This window comes from Arvicanthis niloticus, chromosome 21, assembly GCF_011762505.2.
Source record: "Arvicanthis niloticus isolate mArvNil1 chromosome 21, mArvNil1.pat.X, whole genome shotgun sequence".
In the NCBI taxonomy this organism is placed as follows: domain Eukaryota; kingdom Metazoa; phylum Chordata; class Mammalia; order Rodentia; family Muridae; genus Arvicanthis; species Arvicanthis niloticus.
In genome coordinates this window covers 30738585-30760877 of record NC_047678.1, presented here as the reverse complement: position 1 = coordinate 30760877, position 22293 = coordinate 30738585, and the positions used below count along the sequence as shown (strand labels likewise).

At 48.2% G+C, this 22293-nt stretch overlaps 2 protein-coding genes across 35 annotated transcripts in view; one reads left to right on the top strand and one right to left on the bottom strand.

Annotated features, from left to right (window-relative positions):
* The window catches only part of Dhx30 (DExH-box helicase 30), a 30748-nt gene extending 12066 nt beyond the window's left edge, over positions 1-18682 (top strand). For 11 of the 12 annotated variants that reach the window (XM_034483795.2, XM_034483798.2, XM_034483796.2 and 8 more), the window contains 18 exons: positions 5844-5974; positions 6917-7027; positions 9901-10202; positions 10657-10777; positions 11529-11678; positions 14279-14431; positions 14728-15564; positions 15803-15878; positions 15963-16067; positions 16286-16461; positions 16678-16884; positions 16979-17060; positions 17132-17325; positions 17440-17599; positions 17713-17870; positions 17956-18059; positions 18136-18275; positions 18356-18682. In XM_034483795.2, the coding sequence (XP_034339686.1) occupies positions 5844-5974; positions 6917-7027; positions 9901-10202; positions 10657-10777; positions 11529-11678; positions 14279-14431; positions 14728-15564; positions 15803-15878; positions 15963-16067; positions 16286-16461; positions 16678-16884; positions 16979-17060; positions 17132-17325; positions 17440-17599; positions 17713-17870; positions 17956-18059; positions 18136-18275; positions 18356-18609 (3461 nt within the window). In that variant the 3' untranslated portion in view covers positions 18610-18682. Of the gene's footprint in view, positions 1-3296; positions 3528-5843; positions 5975-6916; positions 7028-9900; positions 10203-10656; positions 10778-11528; positions 11679-14278; positions 14432-14727; positions 15565-15802; positions 15879-15962; positions 16068-16285; positions 16462-16677; positions 16885-16978; positions 17061-17131; positions 17326-17439; positions 17600-17712; positions 17871-17955; positions 18060-18135; positions 18276-18355 lie in introns of those variants that run through there. The other variant, XM_034483793.2, reaches the window with a different exon arrangement.
* A 356-nt stretch (positions 18683-19038) lies between these two features.
* The window catches only part of Map4 (microtubule associated protein 4), a 148237-nt gene continuing 144982 nt past the window's right edge, over positions 19039-22293 (bottom strand). For 13 of the 23 annotated variants that reach the window (XM_076917903.1, XM_076917907.1, XM_076917908.1 and 10 more), the window contains 2 exons: positions 21388-21577; positions 20953-21263 (listed from right to left, as the gene is read on the bottom strand). In XM_076917903.1, coding sequence (XP_076774018.1) covers positions 21256-21263; positions 21388-21577 — 198 coding nt within the window. In that variant the 3' untranslated portion in view covers positions 20953-21255. Of the gene's footprint in view, positions 21578-22293 lie in introns of all 23 variants that reach the window. The other 10 variants (XM_076917905.1, XM_076917912.1, XM_076917913.1 and 7 more) reach the window with 5 other exon arrangements.

Below are 22293 nucleotides of genomic sequence, written 5' to 3'. Positions count from 1 at the left end.
GAGTGAAAAATTTGCTAAGATGATGCCAGCTCTGAGAACTCTGTATAATTGATTTTTATTATTTTTTCACATTCTTAATATGATCCAGTTTTTGTTTTGTTTTGTTTGAGACAGAGTATCTCTGTGTAGCCTTGGCTATCCCAGAACTCAATCTATAGACTAGGCTGGCCTTAAATTTGGAGATCCACCTGCCTCTGCCTCCCAAGTGCTGGGATTAAAGGTATGCACCATCACCACCTGTCATGAGCTTTTCTTTTTAGGTTTTATTTGTTGTTACTGTGTATAAATGTATATATAATGTATGTCTGATAAAGGTCAAAGGACAGCTTTGTTGACTCCGTTCTCTCCTTCCATGTTTCTGTGAATTGTGGGGAGCTAGTTTTAGAGACAGGGTCTTATTTTGAATCCTACGCTGACCTTATACTCTCAAATCCTCCTGCCTCAAGCTGTTGAGTACTGGGATTATAGGCATGAGCTACAATGCCTGCCTTCTTTTCGTTTTTCTTGATGATTAATTTTTATTTTGTGTGCATTGGTGTTTTGCCTGCATGTGTCTGTGTGAGGGTGTTAGATCCCCTGTACTGGAGTTACTAACAGGTCTGAGCCACCATGTGGGTACTGGGAATTTATTCCGGGTCCTCTGAAAGAGCAGCCACTGCTATTAGCTACCAAGCCATTCTCTAGCCACCTTGGTTTCTTTGTTTTTTTAACATAAAATTTCAGGCATCTGTTTAAAATGTTTTTTAAAAATAGAAAAAACAGCCAGGCAGTGGTGACGTATACCTCTAATCCTAGTACTTGGGAGGCAGAGGCAGGCAGATTTCTGAGTTTGAGGCCAGCCTGGTCTACAGAGTAAGTTCCAGGACAGCCAGGGCTACACAGAGAAACTCTGTTTCAAAAAACAAAACAAACAAACAAACAAACAAAACAAAAAAAAAAAAAAAAAAGAGAAAATGGCATAGCAGATGCCAGTGTTCCTATCATGAAGCACAGACATTAACAGTTCATAGCAACTTCTGCTCTGTGTATATTCTTGCGCTTGGCCTCTTTGGAAGCAAAGCCGAGAGAATCATGTATGAACACACTTATGCCTGGAATTCATCCACCTGCCTCTGCCACCCAAGTGCTGGGATTAAAGGCGTGTGTTGCCATCACCTGCCCACATGAGCCACTGTGCACTCGGTGGACAGACATATATGCAGGCGAACCATCCATGCACATAACACTGTGGCTGACCAAGCAGAGCAGAGTACATTACTCAGGGGTCTTGATGGGCACGGGGCACTTCTAGGTGAGGGTGTTTTCTCCAGACTTGTCTCCTTCAACTTTGAAACATCATAGTTCTCACTTTATTTTCAGCTACTGTTGTGCCCACCCTGACATGGTAAATATCTTCATTCTTTTGAAGAAAATTGGGATTCTCTCTATTCATCAGGCTGACCTCAAAGTTAGAAGTATTTGACCATTGTCTGGCTTATTTACATATTCTTAGATTAATTTTATGTGCATGGATGTTTTGCCTTCGTATATGTCTGTCCAGCATGTGCATAGTGGCTCATGTAGGCAGGTGGTGGTGATCTGTGTCTTTAATTCCAGGATTTGGGTGGTAGAGGCCCGTGGATCTTTGTGAGTTTGAGGCCAGCCTGGTCTACAGAATGAATTCTAGGACACACAGAGATATACCTGTCTCAAAAACAAAGAAAGAAACAAAAAAAGATAGAGCCTCACACTGGCCTCAACTTTTTATTTTCTATTGCCAGAGATGACCTTAAACATTCAATCCTCCTGACTCCACTTCCCAATGTGGGACTCAGAGACATGCTCTCACTATACAGTGCTGCTGGTCAGATCAGTGAACATAATTATGGAGTCTGGGCAAGCACTATGAACTAAACTCCATCCCCAGACCTGGTTTTTGTTTGTCTTATTTTTTGTTGCAGTGTATAACCCACGTTAGCCTGGAACTTCCATGGAGACCAGGCTAGACATGGGCATGTAGCAGTCTTGCTTCTGCTTCTGAGTGCTGAGTTACAGGCAGGTCTCACCACTCATTTGGTTTTCCAAGACATGGTTTTTCTGTGTACCTTGGCAGTCCTGAAAGATCAGGTTGGCCTCAAACGTACAGAGATCCACCTCCCTCTGCTTCCCAAGTACCCAGATTAAAGGTTTGTACCACTACAACCAGCTTAGTAATATGTTTTATTTATTTTATTTTTGTTTTTTTTTTTTTGAAACAGGGTGTCTCTGTGTAGTCCTGGCTGTCCTAGAACTCAGCAGTCCACCTGCTTCTGCCTTAAAAGTGTTGGGATTAAATGTACAAGTACAAACACCATGCCTAGCAGTGATATGTTTTAATGAGCCCTCTGGGGGATTATTCAAGTCATGGCAGGAATGAAATAAATTCTTCCCAACTTAAACTGCCAACCTCTCTGCAAAGGTCCTGAGACTCCTATGCCCACTCTCCACATAGCCACTGCTTTCAGATCCAGTCTCAAGTCCTCAAGAGCCCTAAGAGACAGAAGAGGAATAAAATTCAGGTTTAGTAGTTCAGAAGTGGCATTGCACAGACTTCACACACGTGAGGAACTGCAGGACTCCACTCTTTTTTTTTTTTTTTTTTTTTTTTTGTTTGTTTTTGTTTTCTTGAGACAGGGTTTCTCTGTGTAGCCCTGGCTGTCCTGGAACTCACTCTGTAGACCAGCCTGGCCTCGAACTCAGAAATCCGCCTGCCTCTGCCTTCCAAGTGCTGGTATTAAAGGTGTGCGCCACCACTGCCCGGCAGGACTCCACTCTTAACTGTGGAGTCAGTTCAGTTCTTGGCATAGTGCCCAAAAGTAGTCTCCCTTGACTTCAGTCCAGGGGATAAAATCAGTTTATATTCAAGAGGTCTTTCCTATTCTAGAGTCGTGACCAGGGTTACCTATAGGAGATGAGTGCACTGCTTCCTTAGCATTGTATCTGCAACCAAGTCGGGCATTACAAAGCAGCCTGTAAGGAATTTACCATGTGTAGGACCTGGAGGAAACTTGGCTCAGTTTCTTGAATGGACGTTGGGCAAATACCTAGCGCTATTTTTTAAAAGTATCCTATTCCCTTTCCTGGTTGAGATCCAGATGCCTAGTTTGGTTTGGATTTCCAGGTGAGGAGGCGTAGGCTGTGATATGCATCCTAGCTGCATGCTAGCTGCATCCTAGCTTCCTTGCTCTCAGGTCGGCAGCGAGTCCCCCCAGCCAGCAGAGGGCGTGCGGTCCTGCTGCCGGTTGCTGAGCCCTCGAAGGTACTGTCGCGGTCTGGGGCCGCGGGGACTGGTGGGATCGCGATGGCGGCTGCCAGGCGGCTCATGGCGCTGGCTGCTGGCGTCTCTCCGCGCCTCCGGCCGCCGGATCCCCGCGCTGCCGGGCGACAAGGATGCTCGCGCGGCTTCTCATCAAGCTTTGTCCGCCCCGATGGCATTCAGAAAGCTGCGGAGGTCGAATCAGAGGTGGCCCCTAGCGAGCCTGGGGAGGGTGACGGAAGCATGGTGAACGGTGAGGATAGTGAAGCTGAGATTTGGCTGCGATGTCCTTGACTAGGGAAGACAAGCGAGGGGTGCGAGACAGCGGCCAGCCTCGCAGGTCAAAGCTTTATTCTTGAAAGTAGTTTAAATATTTTACATCTGTGAGTCTCTGCCTTGCCTGTTAGCCTGATGTGCCTTAGGTCCACCTAGACATATCTACAGCACGCCTGCATGCAGATGGATCAGGGGGAATCACTTGAATATCCTACTTCTGCCAGGTTGAGTGGCATTGAGGGTTAGCTCCGACATCACAGTTGGACTTGCCCCAAATACACCTGGAATTTCAGAAAATCAAATAGAGACACAATGTCTTTTTTGGTAGCCGGTAGTTTTATTGTTCATGGCTAGTACATGGAATAGAACTGCAGAGAACATCATGGCCATTAAGATAGGTGGAGTGAGCTAGCTGGCCTTTACCCATCTTGAAGATCCGTCGGTGTGGTGTCTGTGCATATCTGTGCTTAAAGTAGGGCTGCAAGATGGGTTCAACTCTCCTTGAGTCTGGGTAGGTACTGTTTAGTAAGTACTTGATTCTTACATGATTTATAGCAGCATTTAGGAGAGTGGTCCAGGCAGGACCCTCCTATTGTGCTAGTTGACACAGAAGTCTACCCCAGGTAAATATCCCAAACTAGATAACTAGGTTATATCAGAAGTTTTGGAAGAATGTTTTCAAAATGCATCACTGGTGAGATGGCTCAGCTGGTAAAAGCGCTTAAGTCCATGTCTGGTAGATAAAGCCAAGTTCCAACCCCTGATCACAGTGGAGGGAGAGATTTGCCAGGTTTGCCAGGGCTATCCTCTGACCTCACATACATGTGTACACACACAGTAATAAGATTTTACATGTGTACACACACAGTAATAAGATTTTTTTTTTAAAACACAGGGTCTCAGTATATACCCCTGGCTGGCCTGAAACTCACAGAGATCCGCCTGTCTTTGTCTCCCAAGTGATGGGATTAAAAGTTTTTTAACACCTACCCAGCAATAAATGAATTTTTTTGTTTGTTTGTTTGTTTTTCGAGACAGGGTTTCTCTGTGTATTCCTGGCTGTCCTGGAACTCACTCTGTAGACTAGGATGGCCTCGAACTCAGAAATCCGCCTGCCTCTGCCTCCCAAGTGCTGGGATTAAAGGCATGTACCACCACCACCAGGCATAAATGAATTTTTTAAAAGGCATAAGAATTAAATACAGATCCTACCTGGACATTGCTGGCATTCTCAGGTACCCATTGAAGAATACTGTATCCATTGCTATGTGAAAACTTCCCAAATGATTATGATGGACCAAGTACATGATACTCTATGGATCAATTCCACTGTGGCGTGATATAAGTTGAATGTAATGCCAGACACTGAAGGTGGCAAAAAAAAAAAAAAAAAAAAAAAAAAAAACCCAACCCTCTGAAGCCTTCTCCTCTGAAGATTTCTGACTCTGTGTGTGAATGGGCACTTCATTTTGTTTTGAGCTGGGCCATGTTGACTCCTTATGGTCCAGCTCAGCCTGTGTCTGGCCGGAGCTGCTGCTAGTTGAGGTATCTCAGACATTTTTGTTCTGAGGTTAATGAGAGAATGAGTGAAAGGGAAGAGATGGCCTCTTGGTACCTGATGCCCCTGTCCTTTATGTCAGGGAGATAGGAGGGCTGGCCTGGCCTTCCCTTGGTTGTGAGTCCTTCCTGTGAGCTTTAGAGAGGATTTGTGCAGATTGCTGGGATTAGTTGAGAGTGGAGGCATGATCTTCAGAATCAGTATCTCATCCTGGTCTGCAAGGGGCCTGTCCTTCTAACTGTGTGAACTGCTTTAGGAGGGTCTTGATCTCTCCTGTGTATAGGTAGAAGATAATTTTAGTTTTTTTTTTATTTGGTTGGATGGTTGGTTGTTTAGTTGGTTGGATTTGTTGTTGCTGCTTTTGAGATAAGGTTTCTCTGTGTAGCCTCGGTTGTCCTGGAACTCACTCTGTAGACCAGGCTGGACTTGAACTCAGAGACTTGCCTGCCTTTCCCTTCTGAGTGCTGGGTAAAAGGTTCATCACCACCACCATGCATTTTGTTTGTTTTTTGAGTACCTTCTTTTAGGCATCAGACTTACAGAATTTATTGACCATCCAGCCCTTTCCAAGGACTCCTAACTCCCATTGAGTGCTTGAGCCAACATCTTCAGCCCAGAGTGACTTTGATTGATACACACACACACACACACACCATAGGCACCTACACCTACCTACCTACTTTACAGAGTTTCAAAAGAAAAATAATTGTAATGATTTCATTCTTATTCTCTTAGCTTCTAGGGACCTATTAAAAGAGTTTCCACAGCCTAAAAACCTTCTCAACAGCGTGATCGGAAGAGCCCTTGGCATCTCACATGCAAAAGACAAGCTAGTCTATGTGCACACAAATGGACCGAAGAAAAAGGTAACTAACTATTAATGGCTGAGTGAAGCGCTGGTTTGACTCAGAGAAAACTAGGTACTCTTCCCTTTCAAGTTTTTTTTTTTTTCTTCAAAGAGGCCAAAAAATTCTGTTTTTTGTTTATTTTTGTTCTTCTAGACAGGGTTTCTTTATCCCTGGGTGTCCTGGAATTCATTTTGGAGACCAGCCTGGCCTTGAACTCAGATCTGCTTGCCTCTGCCTCTCAAATGCTGAGATCAAAGGCATGTGGCACTGATCGTTTGCTTTTTGTCCCAGTAGGGTTTTGTGTAGACTTAACTTAGAACTTACTCCATAGCAGGGTCTGGCCTTGGATTGCTGGTTCTCCTGCCTCCACTTTCCAGATCCTGAAGGTATTCTATACACATGAAAAATGACTTCTAGCTGTGTGCCACTGTGAACTCAGAAGAGAATCTCATAATACAACTCAATTTGAAAAATCACCAGTCCTGCATGTGCTTTGTTCAGGGAGCGCAAACATGGCAGGCAGGGTGAGGAGTACTCATCTTGTCAAAGCCGCCCTTGCAAGTACTTCATGGTTTGGGTCCCTTGTATAACAAGGGTTGCAGGAGAGACGTGATGGTGATGACTCCTGCTCCAAGTGTTGTAGAGCCTGGACCTCACAGAAGCATTCAGGGAACCCAATTCTGAGTGAAAGTTGTTTGCTTTGAGACAGGGATTCTCTGTTATCTCTGGCTGATCAGGAAATTACTATGTAGACCAGGCTGGTCTTGAACTCAAGAGATCCACCAGGGTCTGCCTTTGGAGTGCTGGGATTAAAAGCCTGTGCTGCCACAGCCAGCTTGTTTATTTTTGCTACAGGGTCTTAAACATCCCAACCTGTCCTGGAATTTACTTTGTAGCATGATCTTCTGGATTGCAGGTGTAGGGTACCATTCCCACTTCATTTGCTTTTCACTTTCCCAGAAAGTCACCCTGCACATTAAGTGGCCCAAGAGCGTGGAGGTGGAAGGTTATGGCAGCAAGAAGATCGACGCTGAGCGGCAGGCAGCGGCAGCGGCCTGCCAGCTATTCAAGGTGAGGCTCTCTGTTTCCAGGGACATCTTATGATGTTGATACAATGTTCAGCATTCAACTGAACAGGGCCCTTCCCATTCCTAGTTGTGTAGTGTGTGTGTGTGTATGTGTGTGTGTGTCTATGTGTCTGTCTGTCTGTGTCTATGTCTGTATTACATATAGCTGTGTCATCCTGAGGTTCTTTACAGGTGTTATTCCTGAGAAGTGGTCTATATTGTTTTTCTGTGTGTTTTTTTTTTTTTTTTTTTTTTTTGTTTGTTTGTTTGTTTTTGTTTTTTGAGACAGGGTTTCTGTGTGTAGCCGGGGCTGTCCTGGAACTCACTCTGTAGACCAGGCTGGCCTCGAACTCAGCAATCTGCCTGCCTCTGCCTCCCAAATGGTGGGATTAAAGGTGTGCGCCACCGCTGCCCAGCTGTTTTTCTGTTTATTCATTTGATTGTTTGAGACAAGGTCTCACTGTGTAGCTTGGCAGGCTGAGAACTACTGATGTAGACCAAGCTATCCTTGAACATACAGAGAATCTTCACTCACCACATCTGGCCTGGTTGGCTGCCTAGCATGTTCCATGATTCACCTGTCTGCCTCCCCAGCCCTGGGATTATAAAGTGTGCACCACCAGTACCTGGAGTTTTACATCAGAGTTGGGGATTGAATTCAGGTCTTCCATGTTTATTTGGCAAGCTCTTTACTGACAGGGCTATCTGACTCCCCAGCCTATGTCTTATTTTAAAATTGAAAAAAAAAAAAGGAGAAAAAAAGCTTCAACTTTTTTCTCAGATGTGGTTTCAGTGTACCCTGGCTTGCCTGGAATTGACTGATGTGGAGCAGGCTGTGTGCCTGCCTGAGTGCTGGGACTTTAATCCTGAGTGTTAGCATTGAAGGTGTGCCCCCACCACTGGTTTGAGAGAAAAAAATTTAAAGCTATTTATTTTATGTGTATTGCTGGCGTACATGTATAACAGACCAGTGCCTGGTGTTGATGAAGGTCAGGAAAGGGCAAAGGAATTAGTGATGTGTGACAACCTGACGCTGAGTTCATCTACTACACTTTGTACTTAAGAAAGGAAGTGTGATTTCTCTAACGTTACATTTCTTGAGATTGTTTTGGCTGTTGGGAGCGGTTGTGGTATTTTGTGAGCTTTAGAGCTTTTGTGTTTGACGTTTTTCTTTGTGGTTTGGTAGGGATTTCATTGAGTGTGTTTTCATTCTATATTTATTATTTTCAGTGTCCAAGTATTCTATCTCCTTAGGATAAAATCATAACCCAGGTATATTATTCATTTTGTTACTGTTAAAGTTTGTGTTTTTTCTTGTTTTCTTTTCTGTTTGTTTTGTTGTGCTGCTGACCCAGGGCACGTGCAAGGCGAGCTTTCCACCACTGACTGCTTTTTGTAGCACTTTTCTTTCTTCTTTTTTTTTTTTTTTAAGATTTTTAACTTTTTTGTGTGTTTATATGGGTGTTTACCTTTGTGTGTTTATATGTATGGTACTTATGGAGGCCAGCAGAGGGTGACACATTCCTTGAGATTGGAGTCATACAGATGTTTGTGACACTCCATGTGGGTGCTGGGAATTAAACTCTGATCCTCTAGAAGAGTATCTAGTGCTTTTAACCACTGAGCTGCTGCTCCTACACCTTATACATGTAAGCATATGTATATGTGTATGTGAATCAGTGTGTTCATGTGAATATAGTACCTAAGAAACAAGCTTCAGATCTTAAGCTGTTGTGAGGTAAGGTCCTCTGTGCAAGTAGCACATTCTCCTACAGGCAGAGCCATCTCTGCAACCTACTCCTTGATCTCTTTGTTGGCTACTTTACTGCAGTAAACACCTGTGCAACTTAGTTTCCATTGACTTTTGAATCCATACTGAATATTTATTTTACAGACAGTTTTAAAAAACATTTTGGATTATTTTGTAGTATATGTCTAACAGGGTTCTTGTGTTAGAAATGTTATCTATTTGACATTGTGGGCCACTTATTTCCTAATCGCCCTGCCTGTTACTGTGGCTTTGCAGATCACTGTGTGCTGTTATCTTTTGCTCTTCTGGTTCCCTGGTTTTTTTGTTTGTTTGGTTTTTCCAGACAGGGTTTCTCTGTGTAGCCCTGGCTGTCCTAGGACTTTTTCTATAGACCAGGCTATCCTCAAACTCATGTTTGCCTTTACTTCCTGAGTGCTGGGATTACTGGCGTGTGCCTCCCTTGTTTTGGTGTGTGTGTGTGTGTGTGTGTGTGTGTGTGTGTGTGTTATTTGTTTGTTGCTTTGTTTGGTTGTTTTGTTCAGGCTGGTCTCAAACTATGGGACCCAGCTGGGCCTTGAACTTTTATCTGCTTCAGTGAGTTCTGTGTCTGCAGGAGTGAGCCATTGTGCCTAGGGGCTCTGTCGATGGTTTTGTTGTTGTTGTTTTTGTTTTTTGTTGTTTTTTTTAAAGATCTGTAGTGAACTAGCTTATTTCATTTCTCACTTTTGTTTTACTGAGACCAAGTTATGCAGATCTATTTACAACTTGAAGTGATCTTCCTGCCTTGGCCTGGGAGACAGAGGGTTTCCTTCAGACATTTGCCTCTCTATATCTAGCAGATCTAGACATTTCTAAGATCTTTTCTCCTTCCCTTTCTTTTGTCCTTCCTTCCTTCTCTTTCTGTTACTGTTTTTTGAGATGGTTTCACTGTAGGTAATGCGGGCCTGGATGGCAAGATCCTTCTCTTTCAGCTTCCGTTGCTGGGATAACGGGTACACCATCATATCTGGATTTAAGTGTATTTTTTATTCCCATTTCTGGCCAGGGATGAGAAATGCATAGCAGAGCCCAGCACAAGCTGACTGAGGTGTAATGATGGTATCCTAACAGTTCTCTTTACCCAACAGGGCTGGGGTCTGCTGGGTCCACGGAATGAGCTGTTTGATGCAGCCAAATACCGAGTACTAGCTGATCGTTTTGGGTCTCCAGCTGAGAGCTGGTGGCGCCCAGAACCCACCATGCCTCCAACTTCCTGGCGGCAGCTGAATCCTGAGAACATTCGGCCAGGGGGTCCTGCAGGACTTTCCCGATCCTTAGGCAGAGAGGAAGAGGAAGATGAAGAGGAAGAGCTAGAAGAGGGGACCATTGATGTGACGGAGTTTCTGTCCATGACCCAGCAAGACTCCCACAACCCACTCAGGGACTCAAGGTACTGCTGTTAAGAGGGATGTGGGGACCCTGGCCACATCTTGACATAGGATTGACCTTCTCTAAGCCTTTAGATATGGAGGGCTCTGCCCCACACTTCAGTCGTCATATCTTGTTGCTCAGTGTGTCTCCCCCTGTATGAGGGGATGGGATGAGGTAGTACGCTACTGTCTTGGGCTACGGCTGGGTTCCTGCAGACTGTACATGACCATTCTTTCCAGTTCACACAGCGACCACTTTGCTTACTCTCTTCCTCTGCTTGCTGCCCTCTGGGAAAGCTGGGGGAGTGTGGGCTCTGCTATGTGACTGAAGAGGCAGTAGAACCTGGCCCCATCATCTCATGCCTCCTACCTACTTGTCACATCAGCACTGTATCCCAACCTCGAAGGCCCAAAGAACTTGCCTAGGAAGACAGCAGATTTTTTTTTTTTTACCTCAACTGTTTGTCTTCATAGGGGGGGCTCCTTTGAAATGACAGATGATGACAGTGCTATTAGGGCTCTGACCCAGTTTCCACTTCCCAAGAACCTTCTGGCCAAAGTGATTCAGATTGCAACATCCTCCTCCACAGCTAAGGTGAGTTGGCTCTCCTGAAGGTGTGAGCTCGAGCAGAGCAGCCCATGTATTTGTACCTGTCTCTCCCAAGGCTAAGCAGGATAGGAGCCTTGGGGATGGGGCAGGGCTGAGGATATCTGTCTTAGCTCCTACCTAGGCCACCTAGAAGGATATAGGATCCTTGCTGGTAGAAAGGATAAGGCAGCAGAGGAGAAGTGAAAACAGCCATACAGTATAGGTGGGCACTGCTGATTAGAAGATCCAGACTGGGGACCAAGTGGTGGGTTAGGAGTATAAAAGAGTAGGAGTGGCAGCCTGACTCCTAGCTTGTAAGTGACATCACTGATGCTACAGCAGGGCTCTCAGGAGGGCTGATCAAGAGGTATAAAGCCTCTACTCTGTCAGGACATGCCTAGGATTTGACTCCTGTTTACAGCTTCAGCCCCAGACTTTCCTGAAAGTGCTAATTGGATGGGGTTAGGAAGACAGGTAGTGGCACTGTATGAACCCTATCTTTTACTACAGAAGTTGAGAAGCAAGTTCAGAACTAGGGTCAAACAGGGTCATTGGGTGAAGGACATAAAGCAGAGGGACAAAAAGGAAGTCACAGTACATACAGAACTATGTCTGGTCATGCCGAATCTGGTCTGGCTCTTTGGTGCTGTAGAGCTCATGGTTAAGTCCATCTCTGGGTTCCTTGAAGTGCTTAGATCACCCAACAATCTCTCTGCATTCCCTGCCTTTTGTAACTTCCTACTTATCTTCCATGTAGAACCTCATGCAGTTCCATACTGTGGGCACCAAGACCAAGCTGGCTACACTCACACTGCTCTGGCCCTGTCCCATGACCTTTGTCGCCAAAGGGCGCCGCAAAGCTGAGGCTGAGAATAAGGCAGCAGCCTTGGCTTGCAAGAAACTTAAGGTAAGTCCCTGTGCCTGTGACAGATTGGTCTACTTTCCTAGGTAGTAAAACTCACCAGGCCTTGGACTCTTTGTACCCAGATATTTGTCAACAGTGTTCCTATGACTGCTTTCCCAGTCTTCACACAGTGACTACCTGGGAGCTTAGCCTTAACACCTGGCCAGAGCCTAGGTGCCCAGAGAGATTCTTTTTACCATGGTGGCCAAGAGGATAGCCTGATGTGCAGCTAGAATGAAAACTGAGGAAGAGACAGTAAGGTGATGGCAGTGTGTCCTTCATCTGGAAAGTTGTGTGCTCCTCTACCCCCCCCTTTTTTTTTTTTCCTTTGGTTTTTCTGGATAGGGTTTCCTCTGTGTAGCCCTGGCTGTCCTGGAACTCACTCTGTAGACCAGGCTGGCCTTCAACTCAGAAATCCACCTGCCTCTGCCTCCCAAGTGCTGGGATTAAAGGCGTGCGCCACCACCGCCCGGCACCTCTACCCCCTTTTAAAACATTTCCTTATTGTATACACCATGGCATACGTCTGGAGGTCAGAGGAAATATGCAGGAGTAAGTTCTCTTCTTTTACCATATGGATCACAGTGATCAAACTCAGGCCATCAAACTGGGTCACAAACATGCCCTTCTCAAGACAGGATCTGGTGTATCCCAGGCTAACCTAGTGCTTGTTACACAGTGAAGGATAACCTTGAGTTCTGGTCTTTCTGCATCCACCTCCCAGGTGCCTATGCCACCTTGCAGTGCTGGGGACCAAACCCAGAACTTCATGTGCTAGGCAGCTGACTGACTAACCAGCTTAACTACATCCCCAGCCTGGCCTCTACCAGCTTCCTTTTGCAACAACAGGTCAGCTTGGCCTGATACCTGCTATGTAGCTCAGGTTGGCTTCCAACTCACAGTCTTGTCTCAACATCCCAAATGGTCCAATTATCGGTGAATACTAGTAAGCCTGCCAGACTGTTTTCTTCCTAGTATTGGGGATGGAATATATGGTATTCCTCATGCTTGGTGGCCATTGTACCACTGTGCTCTATCTAACAGTTCCCTTGAAGGAGCGTTGGCATTAGGTAATGCCACAGATTTGGAATTAACATTGTGCCTGATTAACAAGAGAAGTGAGTTCTTCTGACGAATGGTGATGAAGGTTCAGTTTCAGTTTGCAGAATGAAATGAGCCTGCTTTACTGGTCTGGTGTAAATATGTGCATTTGGTTTTGGGACCCATGTCTTACAGCTGTCAACTTGGAGAGGATGAGGAGTTTATGATTTGGTGGTACTTTGTACTATTATCCTAATACTTGGGAGGCAGGGCAGATCATCATAAGATAAAGGCTGCCTTGTGCTACATAGCAAGGCTGTATTTAAAAAAAAAAAACTGGTCGGGTGGTGGCGGCGGCGGTGGTGCGTGCCTTCAGTCTCAGCACTCAGAGTTAATCCTAGCACTTGGGAGGCAGAAGCAGGTGGATCTCTTGAGTTCCAGGCTATCCTGGTCTTCAGAATGAGTTTCTAGGACAGCTAGGGATATACACAGAAACTCTGTCGGGGGGGGGGGGGGAGGGCAAAAACAAAACAAATTCAGAAAAAAGTTGCAAACAGGAGGTGGAGTCAGAGAGTCGGTGTGTCTCCCTGCAGGATGTTTAGTAAGAGTCTGCAGTTTCAGTTCATATGCACACGTCCCACTCACAGCATGGGAGGTACTGTCTGGGAAGGGGCCTAGTGCTGGGCAGCTGGCTGACCAGCTGACACATGCAGACAGCAAAGGGGTAGCATTAGGGCCTTTGGTGGTCTAAGCACTAGGTCTTTAGTTATAGCAGAGGTATTAGAAGTGGGAAAACGTCCTTCGGGGGGAGCATGGACTGAGCAGAGATGTTGCACACGAGAGAAGCACAGAGGTAAGGACGACTGACGGGCTCACATTTGCTTAAAGGTCGTATTTCATCTCATGAGGTGATTTTAAGCATGTAGTGAAGCAAACAAGGATTTTGCTTTAAAGGGACTATTTTATCATGTTTAGACATTTACAGGACATTCCATGCGCTTCTGTATGATGAGGTCACAGATGGCACTGTCCAGAAAGTTACCAGCAGGACCTGCTAGCAGGATTTGGGTGGGGAAGCCGTGGTGAGTCTACACAGGGAGAGTTTGTGGAGTAGGGTCTTCAAGGGCCTGCCTCACTGTCTCAGGTGTGTGTTGGGAGTTTGTGGGAATGAGATTGATCTGGGATACATGGAAGCTGTGGACACACCACAAGAGGCTGTTCTTGAGCCACACTGCCTGGGCAACATTTAGTTGTTAAAAAAAATTTTTTTTTTGACCTAAGATAGAGTTATACTGTATAGCCCATGCTAGCCTGGAATTTGTGAAAGCTTCTTACTTCTATGTCCTGAGTGCTGAGATTTTAGGCAGCAGTACCATGCCTGACTAAAGTTTAGTTCCTAGATTAATTTTAACTAGTAGGCTTTTTAATAACTTTGTGGAGATTGACACTATCTTAATATCTCCTCATTTATCCTTTATTCACTAAAACCAAAATCTAGAAGACAGATTGCTTACCCATCCAGTCTAGGAACATAGACTGAGCTGTAACATGTCCTTCTACAGAGCCTGGGCCTTGTGGACAGAAACAATGAGCCGCTTACCCATGCCATGTACAACCTGGCCTCCTTGCGTGAGTTGGGTGAGACCCAGCGCCGGCCATGTACCATCCAGGTGCCCGAGCCCATCCTTCGCAAGATAGAGGCCTTCCTGAGTCATGTAAGCATCCTGTCTTCCACCCCACTGTCTCCCTCTCCAGACTGAAGGCTGTTTCTGCCTACAACAGGCATAGGAAGTCCTCTTTTCCCACTGAGCAGGGAGCCTTATTCCCCTGGCCCTAAGTCCCCTTATGCGGTGTCACCCCTATGCAGTGTCAGTGCAGCCACAGCCCAAGTTCTCTGCTCAGTAGGCTGGGCCCCAACCATGTGACTCAGGTGAAGCCTTTAGAGGGCTGACTGTATAGAGGAGGAAGGCAGGCACCCACCCTGTCATTTTACTGCTTCTTCATCCTCTAGTACCCGGTGGACAGTTCATGGATTTCCCCAGAACTCCGGCTGCAGAGTGATGACATCTTGCCTTTAGGCAAGGACTCAGGGCCCTTGAGTGACCCTATCACAGGCAAGCCATACATGCCCATGTCAGAAGCAGAGGAGGTGCGCCTGAGCCAGAGCCTGCTAGAGCTATGGCGGAGGAGAGGGCCCATCTGGCAGGAGGCCCCCCAGCTACCTGTGGATCCTCATCGGGACACTATCCTCAGTGCCATTGAACAACACCCAGTGGTAGTAATCTCTGGGGACACAGGCTGTGGGAAGACCACACGTATCCCTCAGCTGCTATTGGAGCGCTATGTGACTGAGGGTCGAGGTGCCCGCTGCAATGTGATCATCACACAACCTCGAAGGATCTCAGCTGTGTCAGTGGCGCAGCGGGTCAGCCATGAACTGGGCCCCTCCTTGCGCCGGAATGTGGGTTTCCAGGTACGCCTGGAAAGCAAGCCTCCATCCCGAGGTGGGGCGTTGCTCTTCTGCACCGTGGGTATCCTGCTCCGGAAGCTGCAGAGCAACCCCAGCCTGGAGGGTGTGAGCCATGTCATTGTGGATGAGGTCCATGAGCGGGATGTGAACACAGACTTCCTGCTGATTTTGCTGAAGGGCCTGCAGAGGCTCAACCCAGCCCTGCGGCTGGTGCTCATGAGTGCTACAGGAGATAATGAGCGATTTTCCCGATACTTTGGGGGCTGCCCTGTTATCAAGGTACCTGGCTTCATGTATCCTGTCAAGGAACACTACCTGGAGGACATCTTGGCTAAGCTTGGTAAACACCAGTACCCACACCGGCATCGGCACCATGAGGTGAGGGACACCCCTGTACCCCAGGGCCTGGAGCTTTCCTTTGAATTCCCTCCTCCCTATCCTTATCATTGTTTTCTTCCCAAGCTTGTCTCCTTGATAAAAACTGGGGAATAATCATGCTTTCTGTGTGACAAGTATGTGTGGGCTAGAGTTTAAATACTGAGTAGCTCACCCTCACTGTATTCCTGTGTGTAACCCCTACCCCATGACTATGAGTGGCCTTTCTCCCCCACTCCAGTCTGAAGATGAGTGTGCACTTGATTTGGACCTTGTGACGGATCTGGTTCTACACATCGATGCCCGTGGGGAGCCAGGTGGGTGCTTCCCCCCAGTTTTCAGCTATTCCTTTTTCCTATTAGCTGGACCAACCAGCTCATGGCTGCAGGGTCCCTTTACAGGTGGGATCCTGTGCTTTCTGCCTGGCTGGCAAGAAATCAAAGGAGTGCAACAACGGCTCCAGGAGGCCCTGGGCATGCATGAAAGCAAGTACCTCATCTTACCAGGTGAGCTTCTGCACAGTAGTGAGTCTTGCTCTCTGTGGTAGGGAGTGACCTAGCCTATACTCAAGTGGGCCTTGTTTCTTTCTCACTTTGATCATTTGGACTTCAGTTGTAACAGGGCCAGGGTTGGGTGAGGGATCCAACTTCTTGCCTTGTCCTCAATATGGAACTCTTCTGGCTGAACAGTGCATGAAGCCCTTTTGCATCTTGCTATCCACCAGTGCACTCCAATATCCCCATGATGGACCAGAAGGCCATATTCCAGCAGCCTCCACTTGGGGTACGCAAGATTGTATTGGCCACCAACATTGCCGAAACCTCCATCACAGTTAACGACATTGTGCACGTCGTGGACAGCGGTCTGCACAAGGAAGAACGCTATGACCTGAAGACCAAGGTGGCACCTCTCTCTTGGGCCCAACTAACCCATTGGGGAATGATTCCAGTTCTGAGGTTGCCTCTAATCCCAATGTCCTGTAGACATTTTTTTTGTGTGTGTGAGGGCCACACACATGGAAAATGTTCTTGTTGAGAATGAAGAGGGTGAAGAGGGTGACTGGAGATGTGGGTAGACAAGGCCTGTAGCACATGCAGGTTTTCTGCCTTCCCCTAGGTGTCCTGCCTGGAGACCGTGTGGGTGTCGAGAGCAAATGTGATTCAGCGCCGGGGCAGGGCAGGCCGCTGCCAGTCAGGTTTTGCTTACCACTTGTTCCCGAGGAGCCGGCTGGAGAAAATGGTCCCTTTCCAAGTGCCAGAGATCCTGCGCACACCTCTTGAGAACCTGGTGCTGCAAGCCAAAATCCACATGCCTGAGAAGACGGTGCGGCAGAGGCAGGGCTAGGGAAGGGCTGGCTCCTGGACAAAGCAGGTAGGACACAGGCTCATGAAAGCGTGGTTCTTTCTACTCTATCTAGGCAGTGGAATTCCTCTCTAAGGCTGTGGACAGTCCAAATATCAAGGCAGTGGATGAGGCTGTGATACTGCTCCAGGAGATTGGTAAATGGAGGCTAGGAATGGTTGGGCTGTGGAGTGGCTCATGGGAGGGACTGACAGCTGAGCTGTTGCAGGGGTCCTGGACCAGCGGGAGTACCTGACCACCTTGGGGCAGCGCCTGGCGCACATCTCTACTGATCCCCGACTGGCCAAGGCCATAGTGTTGGCTGCCATCTTCCGCTGCTTGCACCCACTGCTGGTGGTTGTTTCCTGCCTTACCCGGGACCCCTTCAGCAGCAGTTTGCAGAACCGGGCAGAGGTAGACAAGGTTAGACTCAGTGCTTCCTATAGCCCTCTTGCTGTCTATTCACACCTCACCCATTGACCTGAGATGGACTCTAGTAACTCTTGCTGACCCCTGTACAACATTCTCCTCTCCCAGGTGAAGGCATTGCTGAGCCATGACAGTGGCAGTGACCATTTGGCCTTCGTGCGGGCTGTGGCCGGCTGGGAGGAGGTACTGCGCTGGCAGGACCGTACCTCCAGGGAAAACTACCTGGAAGAAAACCTTCTGTATGCCCCCAGCTTGCGCTTCATTCACGGTCAGCCTGGCCCTCAAGAGGGCCTCCCCTGAGCATTCCCCCCACTTCCCCCAGAGCTCCCATGCCCAGTCCTGAGGCAGGGTCTCTGTTCACACTGCATTTTGCCTCCCCAGGGCTCATCAAGCAGTTCTCAGAGAACATTTATGAGGCTTTCCTGGTGGGAAAGCCCTCTGACTGCACACTGCCCTCTGCTCAGTGCAATGAGTACAGCGCGGAGGAGGAGCTGGTGAAGGGCGTGCTGATGGCTGGCCTCTACCCCAACCTCATCCAGGTGCCTCCTCTTGGGTCGGGTGCTCACCAGGTTCCCAAGGCTCTCCAACCCTAGCTCCTTACTCATATTTCTTTTGTCCCTTTAGGTGAGGCAAGGTAAGGTTACTCGGCAAGGCAAGTTCAAACCCAACAGTGTCACTTACAGGACCAAATCTGGCAACATCTTGCTGCACAAGTCGACCATTAACAGGTGAGTGGCAACCATGATACAGAAGGCCCCAGAGAAGGGCCAGAGGTGTAGCTTCACATAGCACTTTGTCACCTAGGGAGGCCACCCGGTTACGGAGCCGATGGCTGACCTACTTCATGGCCGTCAAGTCCAACGGTAGCGTCTTCGTTCGAGATTCCTCCCAGGTGCACCCACTAGCTGTGTTGCTCCTAACAGATGGGGACGTGCACATCCGAGGTGGGTACCCCTCCCACCATTCCAAGGGGTACTCATGGCCCCAGGGGCATGACCCAACATAGCTTGTCTTTCTCCTCCAGATGACGGGCGTCGGGCCACCATCTCATTGAGTGACAGTGACCTGCTGCGGCTGGAAGGTGATTCACGAACTGTGCGGTTGCTAAGGGAGCTACGGCGAGCCCTAGGACGAATGGTGGAGCGGAGCCTCCGCAGCGAGCTAGCTGCACTTCCTCTTAGTGTGCAGCAAGAACATGGGCAGCTGCTTGCACTGCTGGCAGAGCTGCTGCGGGGACCTTGTGGCAGCTTTGACGTGCGCAAGACAGCTGATGACTGAGCCTCTCTTCCGCTGGGGCTATGTACAGAGTGCAAATGTTTATTTAAAATAAAGTTATATTTATCCCTTGTGAGTGCTGCTGTCCTCACAAGGGCTTCTCTCAGGACTCTAGGCTCTTGGCTGGGGATAGAGTTGGCAGTGGCACCTCCATCCTCTCAAGAGGGATCCACCAGAGCAGCCGACACATTCCAACTGTCTGGCCAAGCCCAGCATTGTCACAGCTGTTCCCAGTGGATACCCACAGCACAGACAGAGTCCTACCGGGTATGGATAGCAAAAGCACTCTTCTAGGCAGCCTTGACTGTGTGGCTCCCTCCAGGAACTCTGGGCATTGGTCTTGCCCTGGCCATACCCGTGACTCAGGTGAGGGAGGAGCTGAAGGGAATAAGAACTAATGGGGACTGAAAGAACAGAAGCAACATAGCATGATGGGATGTCAGGCAGCTTTATTGTTTAAATCAGTACAACAATTACAGACATGGGTAATGGCTAAGCCATGAGCAAACTGTCAAGTACAGAAAGATCTTATTCCCAAACATTTCGAAGTATGCACATCACATGGCCTGTGGTCCCAATCTGCTAGAGCAGCCTTCTCAGGTTCTCTGGCTTGTGGGATCATTCCAGGGAGCTACCTAGAGAGCTTGGGCTACCCTCCTTCCTTTCTCTAATCCTTGGCCAATGGACTTGTTGTCAATTTCGTTAGCATCTTCAAGGCCCCAAGATCAACATCAAGGAGGGTAGCAGGTACCTTTATTCCCTCAGCCATCACTACCCTGGTCCCCACTGTGTCCTTCCCAGCTCCATCTGGCCTCTACTGCTGCAAAATACAAACAATGCAGGCTCCAAGCATAATTCTGACAGCCTGAGAAGAAAGCCACTCCCCAACCATGTCCTTTTTCTACAGGCCCCAGCAGTTGTGTGTGCTTAGAGAGCTAGGGGTTCAGTGTCAAGATTATCATAAAGTAACTGCTACCTCATAAACGGAGAGGACCTTCAAGCCCAGGGATACCCTCCCTTGGCAGAGAGAGAGTGAAGACCTCTACCTGCTCAAACTGCACCCAAGCAGAGGCAGAGGCTGTGTTAGGAGGAGGGCCGAGGGGTCAAGTCTGGGCCAGCTTCCTGAGAGACAGATCTGCCCAGCAGAAAATGTCCTACCAGAGGAGCCCTTAGACACCCCCAGGCCATTTCAATACAAACTTAGGTTTGAATCCTTTATTAGAAACCATGCAAACTTTAATACAAAAAATACAAGTGCAATAAGAATCTTCTGTTGATACAATTCCCGGGATTTTTTTAACACTGCAGCCATCCCATCCATGAGCAGATCACGCTGGGATGGCTACACCACCATGGCTGGCCTCTCCTGCTCCTCTCCAGTCACACCAGAAGAAAAGTGGGATGGCCTCAGTCTCATGCATTTTAGTTTTAAATTTTCACACCTGATTCCCCACTGTTCACAAGCATTCTGGACATCTCAGGCTCCCTTAGATATGAGGATTTGGATGCCATGGCCTGCAGGTACAGGCCAGGGATTTTGACCTTCATTTCTGTTTCTCCAGCCCTGGTTTTGTATCATACATTAACCACCGGATTCCCAGGGAATGTGATAGATGCCAAAACCAGCCTCTTGGTTAGAAAAGCAGCATATACACAATACCAACACAACCAGTCACACTGACCCTCCCTAGCTGTCCGACTTCACTAGGCAATAGCCCCACTTCTTCCCACAGGGCCTCCAAGCTGCCCAGAGTAGGGCAACCCCCAATGTCTGACAGCCTCCTCAGTGGAGACTCAGGATCTTCTTTCCTGCTTCCCTCACCACCTACTGAGAACTCTCATTTAGACATGGCTTCAACCTGCAAACTACACCACCAGTTCATAGGTTATTGGGAGGGGAAAAGAATAAAAGAAAAAAGTGAGACAGCAGCTACTCAGGCACAATAAGCCGTGGGGACAAGGAGGACTGAACCTTGACTAACTTGAGGCGGGGCAGCAAAAGGGCCTGGTACCATCTACATGGTGGCCTCCACCATGGGGTCAAGGAGAGGCAGTGGTTTAGGTTCCAGGGGATTCGGTCGGTGCTGGTCTCTACTTGGGAGTTCACCCTTACCAGTCCCTCCAGGTTGGGTCAGGGAAGAGAGGGAAGGTTTGTCAGTTTCTTTTGGGTTTTGAGGCTGGAATCCAGCTCCTCCCCTCTAGATCCCAGAGAACCCAGTAGACTCCCATCCCCTCCCACCTTTCTCCATGGTGCAGTGGGGAAGTGGTGAGACAGTGAAGTTGGAGCTGGGCCCAGAAAGGGGTGGAAGGAGGTGTGAAGGCAGCGGGGCTGCTGCTGCCTTGAGCAAGCGAGGCAGGAGGGAAGGAGGCCTAAAGGGGCTACCCAGCATCCAAGAGCTTACAAGTCTAGTAGACAGCCCGGGAAAGGGAGCCCAGGGCTCGAGACCCCAAGCTTGGGCCAGCAGGGAAGTGGGGAGGCCGGGAGACAATGTCAGCCCCATGGTCGGTGCGGGCCCTGGCATTTGCCCGGAACGTCAGCCTGTAGGTCTCAATCTGCAGTGACACGTGAGGAGGGAGGGGAGAGGGTAACAACGGGGGAGACAAGAGAGGGAACACAGGGAGATGGAAGACGAGACCAGAATGTCATCGTTAGATGCCTGGAAGATAAAAGGTTACTTTGTTAAAACTTAGGCCACACTCCAGTCATAAAACAAAGGCGTTTCCATTTTCAGCCAGTGACAGGGACCCTGGCTGGCCCTTAGGCCAAGCCCAGCCACTTACTTGTCTCCTGGATCTGGCTGTCCAAGGTCTGGGGCTCCCTTTGGTCACCACCCCCTGACAGGGTGGTGTGGCCACTGAGGCCACTGGCTGAAGTAGGGGCGCCAGCGTCAGGCGCAGCCTCAAGGATGACAGGCTCCTCCCCAGCGGGGGGGCCTGGACACGGAGGGGCCTCACTGCCACCGCCCTCAGTCTACAATGAAACAGTGGGGGAGACAATGAAGGGTCAGTGGGGAGGGAGTGGAATGGGGTGATGGCGGTGAATTTCATATACAGCCTTCCCACCCCACACCCCCAGCAGCCACCAGCCCTATCTCCATCGGGTCTTCACCTCTCTTTCCAATACTGACTCTCTGGGCTAATTGCTTTGAAAGGGCTCTTGGTAACCCTGCCTGCTCATTTGTGTGGTAAGGTCCCTTCATGGTAGAATATCTTTTATGTTGAATGTCACTCTAGTGCTGTGGACAGAGGAAGCAGAAGGTATTCAATGAGGTGTGACCCAGGAACATTACAGGGAAATTTTGTGGAGCTCAACAAAAGGACACTGGATATGTAGCATGGGTCAAGCATAAAACAGCAGAACAGTGAGAACTTTTAGTGAGCTAGACTGCTCATGTCTTGGAAAGCCCACCAGGCAAGAGTGGAGACAGACATAGATAGGGAGATAAAGTGAAAAAACAAAGTAATACAAAACGTGGCACAGAAAGTCTAAGTGTGAATCTTAAACTGCAATTACTTCCTGTTATAGTCATGAACAAGACGCCAAATCTGTTATGTCTCATTTAGACATTTAGACATCCTCTCAAGTCCCAGAGGGTCAAAGCTCTAACAGCAAAGAGCCCTGAAATGTTCACTGAAGTGGAGCCAGACCTGGAAACAGAAGACAGCAAAGTTTCGAAAGTTGCAGAA